General features: G+C 33.9%; 1 protein-coding gene across 3 annotated transcripts in view; it reads right to left on the minus strand.

The window, feature by feature from the left end:
• CDH2 (cadherin 2) overlaps positions 1–15060 on the minus strand; it is a 236558-nt gene that overhangs the window by 53187 nt on the left and 168311 nt on the right. For all 3 annotated transcript variants that reach the window (XM_002757141.6, XM_008979647.5, XM_002757142.6), the window contains 4 exons: positions 6085–6311; positions 4265–4411; positions 2448–2603; positions 1596–1740 (listed from right to left, as the gene is read on the minus strand). In XM_002757141.6, coding sequence (XP_002757187.3) covers positions 1596–1740; positions 2448–2603; positions 4265–4411; positions 6085–6311 — 675 coding nt within the window. The remainder of the gene's footprint in view (positions 1–1595; positions 1741–2447; positions 2604–4264; positions 4412–6084; positions 6312–15060) is intronic.

The raw sequence follows: 15060 nt of genomic DNA on the forward strand, positions 1-15060 counted from the left end.
CACTCCTACATTCTTATTCTTTCAAAATCTTCATCATGTACTTGCTTGTGTGTTTTATATTTCTATCCCCTACTAGTATTTAAGCTCCAACAGGGCAGGAACTAGCTTGTCACCACTGTATCCACAGTGTCAGAACAGGGCCTATCACATAGCACATGCTTCATAAACATTTGCTGAATGAATGACTAAACATTAGAATAAAAAGGTATGTTTCAGAAGCGTGAGCCAAAATATAGATCACAACACAGTTTAACTCAATATTCATCACAAATCTTGCCTAGAAGGCTGTTTTCAAACTTATAGAACTACAGGAAATATACTCACAATATGTCTACTTCTAGCAATAGCTGAGAGTCTTTTATTTATGGGTGGCTCATATGGAAATTCATGGTAAAATGTGTAATAAATATAGCTTTAGTGGCTTATTGTAAACAATTGTTGTGAAACTATTCTTGTAATGTTTGAAATAATAGAGAAAAAAAGAAAATAATATTTAAAAATTTCCACATTCCCAAAAGCCCAATGTTTGTTTTCTTTGGAATATTTGTATAAGACTTGTGTTTTAGTAAGGAAATGCTGAATTTGCTTCAGTTTTACTGTATTTTAAAATACTGAAGAAAGCTATTCTGATGATATGACTTAGAAGGAGTCACAGATGGCTGAACTTCCTGCACAGCCCCTGGCCTCCCTCCAGCTGCCCCCACCCTACCCCTACGTCTTTTCTGAAGAGGCAGTTATATGCACTTGGACCAAGAAAATGTATGCATCTAAGGCATCATTGGTTATATCTATACACTGACTTATGCATAAAGGAGTTGCATAAACTGTGTAGATGACAAAGGTATTATGCAGCACAATTTTAAATGCTGAGGCTTTTAAAAATACAAAACAAAAATACAATAGCTAATTAAATATCTCTGTACACCATGCATCTCAGGAAGCTTGGTCAGACACTTTTACCATCCCTAGACCAACTGATTATCTTGTCCACTGGTTTTCTAGGCCTAAACAGGCCGTTCTGGCCTGGCTATTCTACAGTGACTGATGTGTGTCATGTTTTTAATATAAGAATCTAAAATCTTAGCCAAATACCACTTCACAATGCTGAGTGGCTTTGCAAAAGAGCTATTTCTAGGCCATGGCCATTTTCCATTGTGCTGGTTGAAGGGACAGGGTTGCAGGAGACATGCTGGCCACCCTGAAAGTAACTGTCCTGTGGAGCTACAAGGCAGCAATCACAGCTGTCACCAAGCCCCTTCCAGGCTTTAGGTCGGACTTCGCCACCTAGTCCCAGGAACATCAGGTATATTTAAGGTTTTCCCGATGTGTTTAATTGCTGCTGTGTCTCATACAGTCCCATCTACACTTTATAAACACAAAGCCTCACGTTTTCTGGGACTCACTTTCAAGCTGCACTGTCTGGATCAACTAAAAAAGAATGAAAGAATCCTATGTATTCCACAGGACAGAATCAAATACTGTAGTGCATATTTTTTTAAAGGTGGGAAAAATCATCATGGGCAATAAGGAGGATTTTTAGCTGGTTATACTATACTTTCCTCAAGTCATCTTCAAATTATTATCTTTACACTTACCAGGCTTTGATCCCTCAGGAACTGTCCCATTCCAAACCTGGTGTAAGAACTCAGGTCTGTTGTCATTCATGTCAATAACATTGATGACAATGTCAATGGGGTTCTCCACTTGATTTCCATTAATATCTACTGCATGTGCCCTCAACTGAAAAAGTAATTAGAAAACAAAACTATTTAACAGATTTATGTCTGTGAGAGGATATATATACACAATTATAAGGCTTCTAAAATAGCAAGAATAAACTCACAGCTGAAAAACAAAAGCCGTTCTTCCTATCAAAATTAAATTTATGCCAAGTCCATATAATTAGGATAGATACAGTAGCAAGTAGCCATCATTTTCTATATGCTAGGCATTGCTCTCAGAGCACAATGGATTTTTGTTTTTATTTTTGAGACAGAGTCTTGCTCTGTCACTGAGGCTGGAGTGCAATGGTGTGATCTCGGCTCACTGCAAACCTCTGCCTCTCGGGTTCAAAAGATTCTCATGCCTCAGCCTCCTGAGTAGCTGGGATTACAAGCACCCACCACCATGCCCCGCTAATTTTTTTGTATTTTTAGTAAAGACAGGGTTTCTGTCTCTACTAAACAGAGTAGAGAGTTACTAACAGAGTAATGAAATTTTAGGCGATTTCACTTCCTTCTTTGTTGTGGGCACTATTTGTTTTTCTATTAGAGCATTTATCAATTCTATAAAACAATAAAATTATTAAAATAAACTAAAAGACTACAGATGCAATTCTTAAAACTCAGTATCGAGGCTTTCAGACCGACGTAAGACAAAATGGTAAACTCTGCAGACATTCAGAGGAAGTGTTAATACATAGATTTATCAACTGGTTGGAATCTTACATGAAACCGGGCTATCTGCTCGCGATCCAGGGGCTTTGTCACTGACAGCTGACCCGAGATGGGGTTGATAATGAAGATACCAGTCGGAGGCTGGTCAGCTCCTGGCCCAGTTACGCTGTACCGCAGTGAAAGGTTTTTATCTCTATCAGACCTGATCTGAGGATCAAGAAAACAATCACATTAAATGACAAACTAAATGAGCTCATTACCAGAGATGGGGCACATCACACTTCATGTCCTTTTTCAGCTACCAAACTTACACTATCTCTTCCCAGAAAATCACTAAAACTCTCTCCTAGTGCCTGTTCTTCCTCTGCTTTTTGGTGATGGGCTTCAAAAGAGATGTCATCTATCACTGGAAAGACTGGAGGCAACATTAACATCTAAAAGAAGACTCACTAGGAGCAGGGCAAAAGTTCCAAATCTACAAGTGTCAGTTTAATTTAAACAATCAAACTCTGTCCTGGGAGTTTCTAGGTTAGATGATTTAAACATTGTTTACATTCTTGCATCAGTAACAACAAGAATGAATTCTCTCCATAGTGTGAAATATCCTCAAATGGAACTCTAACACAGTTATGGTTCAGCCTGAATGTCAGATTTCTGTACTTGCATTGTACTAACACTGTTCACTGCAACCAAAGCTTTCCACATCATTTTAAAGTGACACCTGACATTTTCATTAATAATAAAGTACAAAAGAAAGCATTTTAAAATATATTTTTATATTTTTATGCTTGCAAACATTATACCATTTACAGGCTCACTGCCTTCTCCAAGTACAACTACTCTCAGGAAAATTAAGTCAATGTATGTGCAGTCGCAGGAGACAGACCAGGCTATGAAAGGGGATGAAGGGAGGGAGGCGCAGAGAAATAATAAGAGATCCTCATGTACTAGGTACTTCCACTTAATCCATCAATGAAATCTAGTTGTTTTTCTTTTAGGTTAAAGCAAAATTCTCTTTTCTCTCAAACTTTTTAAAGCAGAAAAAGAAAGAGTATCTTCATTTCAGTTATATTCATTGTTAAACTTAATTATAATGTACATTTGGACAGAATATACAACATAAATAAGTGGCTTATTTTTTTAAAAAACTTTCAGTAAGTATGTGTTAGAATGCTAAAATAATCATATATAGAAACATTTGTATTTTAATAAATGGCAATACAACAACTTTGTCTTACTATCCTTTTGTAATAAATAATGGGTTGTTAAGTTTACTAAAGTGCAAAAATATCTACATTTTTCTTTTTGTAGCTGATGGCATGTATCTAGAGTAAATAAAAATACAGATTTTGAAAGCCTATGATTTTACATTGCCCTGGGAATTCTGTTAATGGTATCAGAGGTCATTCTTTTCTTTAAAAAACTCTCAAATGCTTTTGATGCTGGCATTTTTAACAATGATGGCCCTTTATTTTTTGTGTGGCCCAAAAACTATCTGTAGAGGGCAAAGATCATCACAGAGAGCCCAGCTTTCAGACAGGGAAGCTTAGGTGTGTGTGTGTTGTGAGGGTAGAAACGGTATGGATGGGAATGTATCTTGGCTTTAGGGCTTGTGTAGTCACAAACTGAACAAGCTTTCTAATCCACAGTGTACAGGGCCTACAAGAGAGCTCTGCTTATAAATAATCCGAGAGGTAACAAAGAAAATGAGAAGAGGCTTTCTCAACATTACAGAAATTCTATCTATACAGAAAAACACTTTAAGTATATACATGTCATAAACTCTACTTCGTTAAAAACAAAATAGAAATATTTCTAATATACATTTGGCTTATGCTATGAAAACAGTTAAAATTGTGCCACCTTACCCTGACAAGCTCTTGAGGAAAAGGTCCCCTGGAGTTTTCTGGCAAGTTGATTGGAGGGATGACCCAGTCTCTCTTCTGCCTTTGTAGGTGGCCACTGTGCTTACCTAATTGTCTTGGGAATACTATTTCTTCAACTTCTGTTGACTCCTTTACATTAAAATATAATAACACATTCCTGAATACTAGGAAAAACATTTTCTGAAAGTAGATCAATATTATTGAATACCTGAAAGCGTGGGAATCACAGTTTATTATGAACAAAAAATGTCTGGAGGCCCTTTTCCCTGGCCCCCTATTAATATAACAGAAAACACCATAAAATTTTTGGGTTACACTGTATCTGAAAAATTGAATTCTAAACAATTTTTTATATGGCACAGCTGTGTAAACTATTTGCAGTTTCTATAAACCTTCTTAGATAGTAGTTAATACTGAGCAAAATTTAATAGTACCCTTTTATATATTTCTCATTAGTTTAAACCACAGTTCAGGTAATGTGCTACTGTACATTAAATTTAGATCTTGATGTGCTAAAATATAATTTGAATTCCAAGAGAAGTTTAATACATGTTGCTAAGGAATGTCTCGAATATTTATGACCCTATTAAATCCCACAGAATTAATGCTGTAATTATTCTAAACCTATGTCAGCCATGATGGATGCTGTAGATGACCCACTTTGCACATTAGGTATTAATCTCTGCTCGATGTCAACATTTTCTTCTGCTTCTCCCTCTATCTGTAGACATTTTCACCATTAGCCCTTGCTGCTTCAGTGCAAATATCCAAGCTAGTTTGCTGGAACATAGCAAATCAACAACAAAAGCATCTTTTCACTCCATTAGTTACTGGTTTTTCACTTTATATTACCCAAATGACATGACTTCCTTGAACAGTTAATAGATTAACAAATTGAATTTCACATAATAAAACCACAACACTGAAATAAGAGAAAAATGATATATTTTCCTCTGATACATTATTCATGTCTGATTGTGAGTATATTACATTTACAATTAAATACCAGAAATGAATATGTTTATTTCTATCTCTCACAGTATAATAAGTATAAACAAAAGTAGTAGGTAGGCATAGTTCCATAGTCCATGGACTTCAGAATACATGGGTGTGTCCCATCATATTTGTTTTGAATTAACTAAAAAACCTAAAATATTCAGAAAAATAATATTATCATAACTTTACTGAAGTTACTGTATTTTATTTAAAATTCCTAACAGGGACTTATACAAATTAAGTGCTCAATAAATATCTGTTGAACTGAATGGCACTGTGTGGAAATGTGTCTTGTTTATTTTATCTTGGCTCATAGCAGCTTCCACCAGAGGAGTATATCATTCCTAAAAGGTCAAGGTAATATAAATAATTCAGACCCCCCAATTTGATTATTAAGGGAAAAGACAAAAATCCAATACTCACTGCCAGAAATGTTTTTCTGTTACTACTTTAAATCTAATAAATCTGACTGATGACATCTTGTAAAGAATTGTTTATTTTTTGTTTAATTTAACAGCTTGTAAAGCTTCTAAGAAATTTAAAACAAACTGCTTCTAATTTAAATTAAGTTATAAATCTTAAAGTATAAATAAAACTTTAATGCAGTTTCTAGTTGCTTAAAATATATTTAGGCTAAGTATCTTAAAAGACGAAAAACACAACAAAATACTATTAAAATGACTCAAGTCAATAAAAATTCAAGTAGTGGCCATCTATTAATGTGATCTGAAGCAAAGTATGTATTTAGTTCAAAGTATATAAATGTGATTTTTAACCCATCCTAAAGCCATATTTGGATACTATACCTTCACTGACTCCTCAGGTAAGGTTGGCTTGAGGCTCAATTTTACTGCTACCTGCCACTTTTCTTGGGTCTCTTTGTCCTGGGCATATATCAGGAACTTGGCATGCTCAGAAGAGAGTGGAAAGCTTCTCACAGCATACACCATGCCATCTTCATCCACCTTAAAATCTGCTGGCTCACTGCTCTCATATTGCACTTTTCTTTTTCCATTGCAATTGCTAAACTTCACTGTAAAAGATAAGAAGTATGTCAGTTATTATAATTATACTACAGAGGCAAAAACAACTAACACTTAAACCCATATCCTGCTGGAGTAAAAGGATATAATACAGTAGTGTGAACCACAGAAGTTTTATTTTTATTTTATTATGTTAAAGGCGTTTTTATACTATGAAATGCCGGATTGTAGTTCTGAGCTGTGCCCTAGCATTTCCTTCTTCCAAAGCCTTCCCCTTCTTTCCATACTTCCCTGGACACTGGGTCCTCAGGTGCACCTGCTTTTCACCCTGACATCTTTCACTGATACTGCCTCCCACCCTATTACAAACTTCTACTCACTATTCAGTCCCAGGTCTAAAGTCACTCAAACTCCAATTAACAAACCCCTTGTTCTCAGTCTTCATGTAGCAGTCTGAGCTCTGCTACTTCATTTTCTTAGTCATGTCTGATGCTGCCCGGAAGAGGCAGTTCAGGGCAAATGTTCTTAGTTATCTTGCATACCCTGAACACTTTCTGGCACATAGTCTTAATAAATAATTTCTGAACAAATGGTTACACAAAGAAAGCAACACATTTATTAATGCTGAATGCCTACTATGCTCTAGAATTATAAGACCTTACGGTAATTAATAGGTGAATAACTTCTAGTGCTTATGTTACCTGTATTAAGCAACAACATATTTACAAATTTTAAAACAAATGAAAATAAAAGTGTATCCCAAAAGAAATTTTAAATTAAAAAAATGATGAAAAGAGTATAAGAATTCAGTAAGGTCCAGTGTCTTATCTCTATCATAATGCAAGGACTTCACACTTGAAAAAAACAAAAAAAAAAACAAACAAGTGCTTTCTTAAATGTTACGGCAGCGTATGTCTCCACAGGTAATAAAACAAAAATTAAACCCCGAACTAGTGTAGAACTAGACATATTCATGATATAATAAAATAGTAAAAATATTCTCTAAGGAAGATTATTTCCTTTAAAGTCCTTGTTTTTTCTGAAGAAAAATTCAATGGGAAGAGCAAGTAAAGGGATCAAATAAAAAGTGATTTTTTTATTTCTGTAAACATCTATGTTATGTTCTGGCTATAATTACATGGGATACTCTTTGGAATGTAATTAAAAGGGACATATTACAAAATATAATCAAATACACCTTGTGCATTTCTTGAGGATCTAAGTAACTTAAAGTGTTTATGAACCCCCACTGCACATAAGAGCTGCTGACAGTTCTTTTGCTGTCATTAGTATAAACTCACTGAGACGTGTACACAGCCACAGCCAAATAACAGGCATGCTTATTTCCCTTAGTAATCATAAAATTCTTGATAGAAGTCATAAAATACTTTATTGAATATATTATTTTCCACATAAGGCCATCTATATCATCTTTCATATTTCAATCACTTCAAAGTGAAAATAAAAGTTATATCTCAAGCTAAATAATGTTAAGTCAAAATGTTTGTGTTCAGAATAGAAGTATCCCAACAGATATCTAATTACTCCATTTTCCATGCTTCATGATTTAAAAGTGAAAAACCGAAATATTTTCTACAAAACAATGCCATCTACTGCTCATCTTTCATTAAAGACAAAAAATGAAAAGTGAAATTGTTTGGAACCCCAATGTGAAATCAAAGAGACTTTTGCCATTTCTTTTCTTTTTTACTTTCTTTTTGTATAAAAAGTATCTTTTTATATCACAAGAGGAATTCATGGTACTTAAAAACATCATCTGGCCAGGCACACTGGCTCACTCCTGTAATCCTAGTACTTTGGGAGGCTGAGGTGGGTGGATTTGAGGTCAGGCGTTCGAGACCAGCTTGACCAACATGAAGAAACCCCATCTCTACTAAAAATACAAAAAAATTAGCCAGGTATGGTGGCATATGCCTGTAATCCCAGGTATTTGGGGGGATGAGGCAAGAGAATCTCTTGAACCTGGGAGGCGGAGGTTGTGAGCCAAAATCACGCCACTGTACTCCAGCCTAGGCAACAAGAGCAAAACTCCATCTTAAAAAAAAAATAAGTAAAAATAAAAGCATTATCTGGATCAGAAAAACTACACACTCTTCTACATACTTTTTAGTTAACTATGATCACTCTAGTATTAATTGTCATCCATAAACACCTGGTCTGTTACATATGCCTCCTGGGTAGTCTTCCCAGCTCCTGGTCATGGCACACCCACTGCTAGACTAGACACCTGCTATAATTTTCTCCTCCCTGCTTAAAATCTGTAACATTATATATACATTAGATCTTTAACTTAGAGTACAATGTTCTCTTAGTTCTTGGTCACCTGGTCTCTTCATTTTACTTACACCACTTTCTAAAACATATACTGCCTGGTGAGAGAGGTTCCAGTCATCCCGTACCTTGTGCTCCCCAACCCCACAGGCTCATCATCTAATCTGGGATACTCACCCATTTTCCATATCAAAGCCCTAAAGCCAGGCCATCATTGTGGGAGAAGAGTCCACCATGATGCTTTTCACAAGATTTCAGCCTATACCCTCATTTGGATCTGCTCTAAATTTTTTATTTTTTATACTTCCTGTCCACTGAAACACATTGATACTTTATTTTTATAATAACAGTTATAATAATGGTTATTAATAATTTCATATGAGTACATCTCTCACTAAGTAGACTATAAACTCACTTGGGCTTCATCAGTTAAGTCTTTGTTCTTTTGTTTCTTGTGACGACTGACAGCAACAGGCACAGTATAAGTGCTCATTCAGTATCCATTAATATCTTACAACTATTCCAAAAACTAGGAAACAGACTGGATACTTAAAAGTACACACAGCCTACTAACTAGTAACATCTTAGCAACAAAAACAAATAAACAAAACCCAGGGACTTCAAAAATTCAACTTGTTATTAGATTGTTGGTAACAGAAGAAAATGAATTAATACTTGCGGAATGCCAGGCACTGAAAAAGATGCTTACGATTGATTATGTCACATATGTTAACTTTAAAAATTACTCCTGAGGTGGGAAACACTATTTCTATCCTACAGATGAAGACAAAAACTTCAAGTCATTTATGCCTGTGGCTGTTTGATTCCTAGCTGCTTACTTTCATACAAAAGTGCAAAAGAATCTAAACTCGTAGGTCATTGAAATCTAAAGCTTTAATATAAAACAATAAAATTAATGAAATGAAAGATCTGAAAACGCATCTGAATATAATAATGCCAAATTTAGATCTGAGAGTTCCATAGTAAATAGAATATTAAAAAGAAATTCTTTTTCTATGTCTATTGAGATGATCATGTGATTTGTTTTAAATTCTGTTTATACAGTGTATCACGCTTATTGACTTGCAGGTGTTAAACCATCCCTGCATCTCTGGTATGAAACACACTTGATGATGGTGGATTATCTTTCTAATATGCTGTTGTATTCAGTTAGCTAGTATTTTATCGAGGATTTTTAGGTCTATGTTCATCAGGGATATGGTCAGTTGTTTGCTTTTTTTGTTATATCCCTTCCTGGTTAGGGTGATACTGGCTTCACAGAATGATTTAGTGAGAATTCCCTCTTTCCCTATCTTGTGGAATAATAGTGTCAATAGAATTGGTACCAATTATTTGAATGTCTGATGAAACTCAACTGTGAATCCATCTGGTCCTTGACTTTTTTTTCTTGGTAATTTTAAAATTATCACTTCAATCTAGCGTTTTGATATTGATCTGTTCAGAGTTTCTACTTCTTCTTGGTTTAATCTAGGAGGGCTGTATATTTCCAGAAATTTATCCATCCCCGGTATATTTTCTAGTTTATGCGTGTAAAAGTGTTCACAGTAGCCCTGAATGATCTTTTGTACTTCTATGGTATTGGGTTTAATATCTCCTCTTTTGTTTCTACTTGAGCTTATTTGGATATTCTCTCTTCTTTTCTTGGTTAATCTCACTAACGGTCTATCAATTTTATTTATCTTTCAAAGAACTAGCTTTTTGTTTCATTTATCTTTTGTATGTTTTCTTTTATTTCAATTTCATATAGAGTAGTACTCTGATCTTGGTTCTTTCTTATCTTCTGCTGGGTTTGTGTTGGTTTGTCCTTGTTTCTCTAGTTCCTTAACGTGTGACTTTAAAAATCCAGCATCCCTTTATAATTAAAACCCTCAGCAAAACTGGCATAGAAGGAACATACCTTAAGGTAATTAAAGCCATCTATGACAAACCCACAGCTAACATTATACTGAATGAAAAAAAGTTGAAAGCATTTCTGCTGAGAGCTGGAACAAGACAAGGATGTTCACTTTTACCACTTCTATTTGACACAGTACTGGAAGTCCTAGCCAGAGCAATAAGACAAGAGAAAGAAATAAAGACCACCCAAATTAGTAAAGAGGAAGTCAAACTATTTCTGTTTGCTGATGACATCATTGTATACTTAGAGAACCCTAAAGACTCATCCCAAAAGCTCCTAGAACTGGTAAATTCAGCAATGTTTCAGAATACAAAATTAATGTACAGAAAGAAAGAAAGAGAGAGAGAGAGAGAGAGAGAGAGACTCTTAAATCAGAGTATTCCCTAAATGTCCTACAGAGAGCACTAGCGAGAGATCCCTCAGGTGGGATAAGGGTATGATAGACAGAAGAAAGGATTCTTGGTCACTGGTGCTTGTTCTATTAATGTTGTACTGTTACCTATTTGGATTCAGGTGTTACAGTGTTTCAGGGAGGGAAAGAAAGAGGCCTTTGCAAAAAATGCATTTGCAAAAAGTGACTTTCTGCACATCGTGTGAATGAGAAGAGGTTGACCTAAGAGAGTCTGACACTAGAGAAAATACTTTGGAGGAAATTGTATAAAGGTCAGTCATTTAAAATCAATTAGTTTTTCTATCACCTCTGCCCCTAACCTAGGATCAATATAAATTTGTTTAATATATCTGTTATTATAATTTTCTAGGTTTTAAAAATAGGCACTAATTCTCATTTGCTCAAATATTAAAATACACAAAATCTTTTAGCATTATTCAGACTCCATGGAATGTGCTGTATTACATCATTCCCTTTGCACATTTAACCAGTTGGGTCAATATCTTAGATAAACTGAAGTAACTGAAAAAGTTCTCCTTCATGAAATATTAGTCCTGATTTGATCCTGTGGTTGTGAAGCAATCCTGCTCATTACATGCTTCAAGGTGAATCATGTTTTATTATTTGCAAGTCACATAAGTTAAAAAGCTTTCAAATTTCAATGGATAACATGTGAATTCTATTTATCATCTACTGGTTTATTGCCTGTTATCTGGTTCACCTATGACTTAGATGCAGCTAGGACCATCATCTTGATTTTGACAAGATTCATCTCTGTTCTAGGAACAAACACTAAAACTTACTCAGGTTGTCTATTTTATAGAAACTTAAAAGTTAACAGGAAAAAAGTGGGAAACTGTTAAGTTACAGAATCTTAGATATACCAGTAATATATATGTAATTTATAAATTATATGTTTTTAGTTCACAGCCTTTCAAAAAGACTTTCAGGCTTAAAAGTAAAAATAGTACATAGAAACAACATGGAAAGGAGAAGATGTAATTTTAAAAGATTCAATATATAATTTAAAAATTCAATTTTAAAAGATATAAAAATTAAACTTTGATGATGAAAATAAGGCAAATATCATGGACATTTGACTGTTGTAAGGAGAAATACATAGTCTACTGCAGTCTGCTTCTGTTATTAAAACACTCCTTTTGAATGGCAGGTTCAGAACCCTGAGTAACATAAGAACAAGATTTTCAACTTTCATTTTTCAAAATATGAAGTTTTATCATTTTTAATGTATGTGCTTTCAAGAAGAGATGATGAAAAACTTATCTTAGAAATACATGCTTAGCAGTGAAACTATTCTGTATGATACTCTGAAGGTAGATACATAACACTATGTTTTTGGCAAAATCCAGAGTTGTGTAACACAAAGAATGAGCCTACTGCCAACTAGAAACTTTAGTTAATAATAATGCATCATTTGTATTAACAAATATAACAAATTGTTAACAAATATACTACACTTTTGTAGTCAACTGTAACAAATATACTACATTAATGCAGGATGTTACCAATAGGGGAACACAGGACTGGGAGAGATATATGAAACTCTGTATTTCTGCTAACATAAAACTGGTCTAAGAAGTAAAGTTTATTAAATTGAAAAAGTGTAAGATTTTGGCCAAGCACAGTGGATCATGCCTGTAATCCCAGCAATTCAGGAGGTCAGGGCAGGTGGATCACAAGGTCAAGAGATCAAGACCATCCTGGCCAACACAGTGAAACCCGTCTCTTCTTAAAAAATCCACAAATTATCTGGGTGTGGTGGTGCATGCCTGTTGTCCCAGCTACTCAGGAGGCTGAGGCAGGAGACTTGCTTGAACCTGGAAGGCAGAGGTTGCAGGGAGCTGAGATCATGCTACTGCACTCCAGCTTGGCAATGGAGTGAGACTCCATCTCAAAAAAAAAAAAAAAAAAAGAAAAAAAGTGTAACATTTCTTACAGATGATGGTCAAACATGCTACTTATCAGATATATCTTAAAGGAATGGATAGTTGTCTAGTTGTCAATATCTCCAATCTTTCACAAACATGACTTCCATTGAACTGCCTCAAGTTGGTATTAGTCAGAGTTGGATAACATAATCAGATCAATAATTTTATGTAACTATCCTAAGTATAAAGATACTGAGCTGATATTTAATGAAAGTTATGCTATTTTAACAGATACATGTAAATAGTCAAAATTTTATTTCAAAAACAATATTAAAATTTGGCTTGAAATATTTTCCTCAAAGAACAATGTTCCTTTCATCAACATTAAATTTGCTTATGTTCAGATGATCTCAAGTAGAAACTCCAGAATATCATAATATAGGAAAAACAAAAACACATTTCCTTAGACAACTGAAAGAACAGGTTTGATTCTGGATTAAGTCTATTCACAATTAAATGAGTATGGCAAAAGAATCACACTATTAAACAACAAATTTATTATTATAGATATTGCGAAGTTTATATATATATAAGATGTAGTTACTGTGTTCTAGCCCACATAAAACTGTGTGAACATGATTTACATAAAATTAATTACCAGGAAAATAATTATTTTAAAGAATTTTTTTACCCTAAAGGCAATACCAGAAAATAATAACCATAAAATCATAATATCCTTAGAAAATATTAACAGGAAGCCAGATCTTATATACTAAATGTATTAGCAGTTAATAGCACTACATAAACCAAATGAATGAAAATGAGCAAATACTCACATATGGTTTATAATTTTTGCTCAAGAAAACTATTATATAATATTTAGAAACAATTATATGAGAACACTAAAAGATTTTCATGTCTAAATATACCTTTGACTATTTTTTCATATTAATTGCTGTTTTCAAAGGCATTGGGAAAAGAGAAATAGTTTCACAGTGTCAATCACAAAGCAATATTTATTAAATGAATGAGATTTCAATTAATAAAGGCATTAGGAGGGAGGAAGGTAGGGAGAAACTGGTATTCCACCAGTGTATTTCACAGTGGTTTTACTTATAGATTCCAATGGAGAATGGTTACCCCATAACAAATTTACTCAAAAATCTAAAAAAAATCTGCTTAGGTATTATTTTGCCAAAATAAAATAGTTCTTTTCTAAATTTATACAGGAAAGATTTCTTTTCTAGAATAATTTAGGTGCCATTTCAGGGCTTACCAATCCTTTTCACACATGTACAATGGGATAATTTGAGAGATAGCTTGAGAATGTCTACGCAGCCCTTGGTGAAAAAACGTTATTCCATTTTCCTTATGGCTTATTATTATGATAAGAAAACAAATACAGTATTTAGGGAATACATAAACTTTTTAATATTTGTAAAATTTCCAACTATTTTTTAAATCTTTAATGATAAATTTGACCTTGTGTTCATAAAATATCTTTGTATGTTTTCTGATTGAAACATCAAATTCTTAATTACCATCAATGAAAACTTTATTTACAAGAGTTAGTGGGAGCGAAGGACAGTATAATATTTACCACTTTTTCTCCAAATAATACAAAGTTATTTCTTGCCCTGAGCCGTGAGTATAAATTTATTAAATTTCATGCCCTTTCTTTACAAGGACAACTGTAATGTAGAAAGTCCTTGTGGAAATGTAAATGTTTATCAAAATTGTTCCTAATAAGTAGTTTAAAATAATGAGTTTCAAACATTCACAGGGATTGCACTAATAGTTCTAATACCATTTTTAAGGTTTTCAGTATAACCAATAACACATTACAAGTGAATTATCTTTTTTTGAAAGTTTAATTTTTGCTTCACATCTATAAACTCTGTGTGTATAATATTTTTATATGGTCTTTGCAATTTTCAATTAAGTTCATTCAGGTGCTCCAAAATGTCTAGTAAGCAAACTATTTTTTTTCAAGTGAATAACTCTCCTTCAACAAATCTAAAGAGAATAACATTCAAACACACAATACATTTTTTAAATTAACTCTTGAAAAAAGGTATCCTTTTGGACAGCTTGTGTACACATGGGCAAACATCAGGAAATGTGATAATCTAATCCCTTATCTTTGAATAAAGCTGTAGCCATTTATTTATATTCATATTTTCATATGACTTTATGAGAAATTAAGATTTATGAGCAAACTTTTATGTCCAAGAGCTGCTATGTGAGTAAAACTCACCTCAGATTAAAATCTTGATGTTTACACCTTCATATCATTCACAGCCTTTATA

The sequence above is a fragment of the Callithrix jacchus genome, chromosome 13 (genome assembly GCF_049354715.1).
Source record: "Callithrix jacchus isolate 240 chromosome 13, calJac240_pri, whole genome shotgun sequence".
In the NCBI taxonomy this organism is placed as follows: domain Eukaryota; kingdom Metazoa; phylum Chordata; class Mammalia; order Primates; family Cebidae; genus Callithrix; species Callithrix jacchus.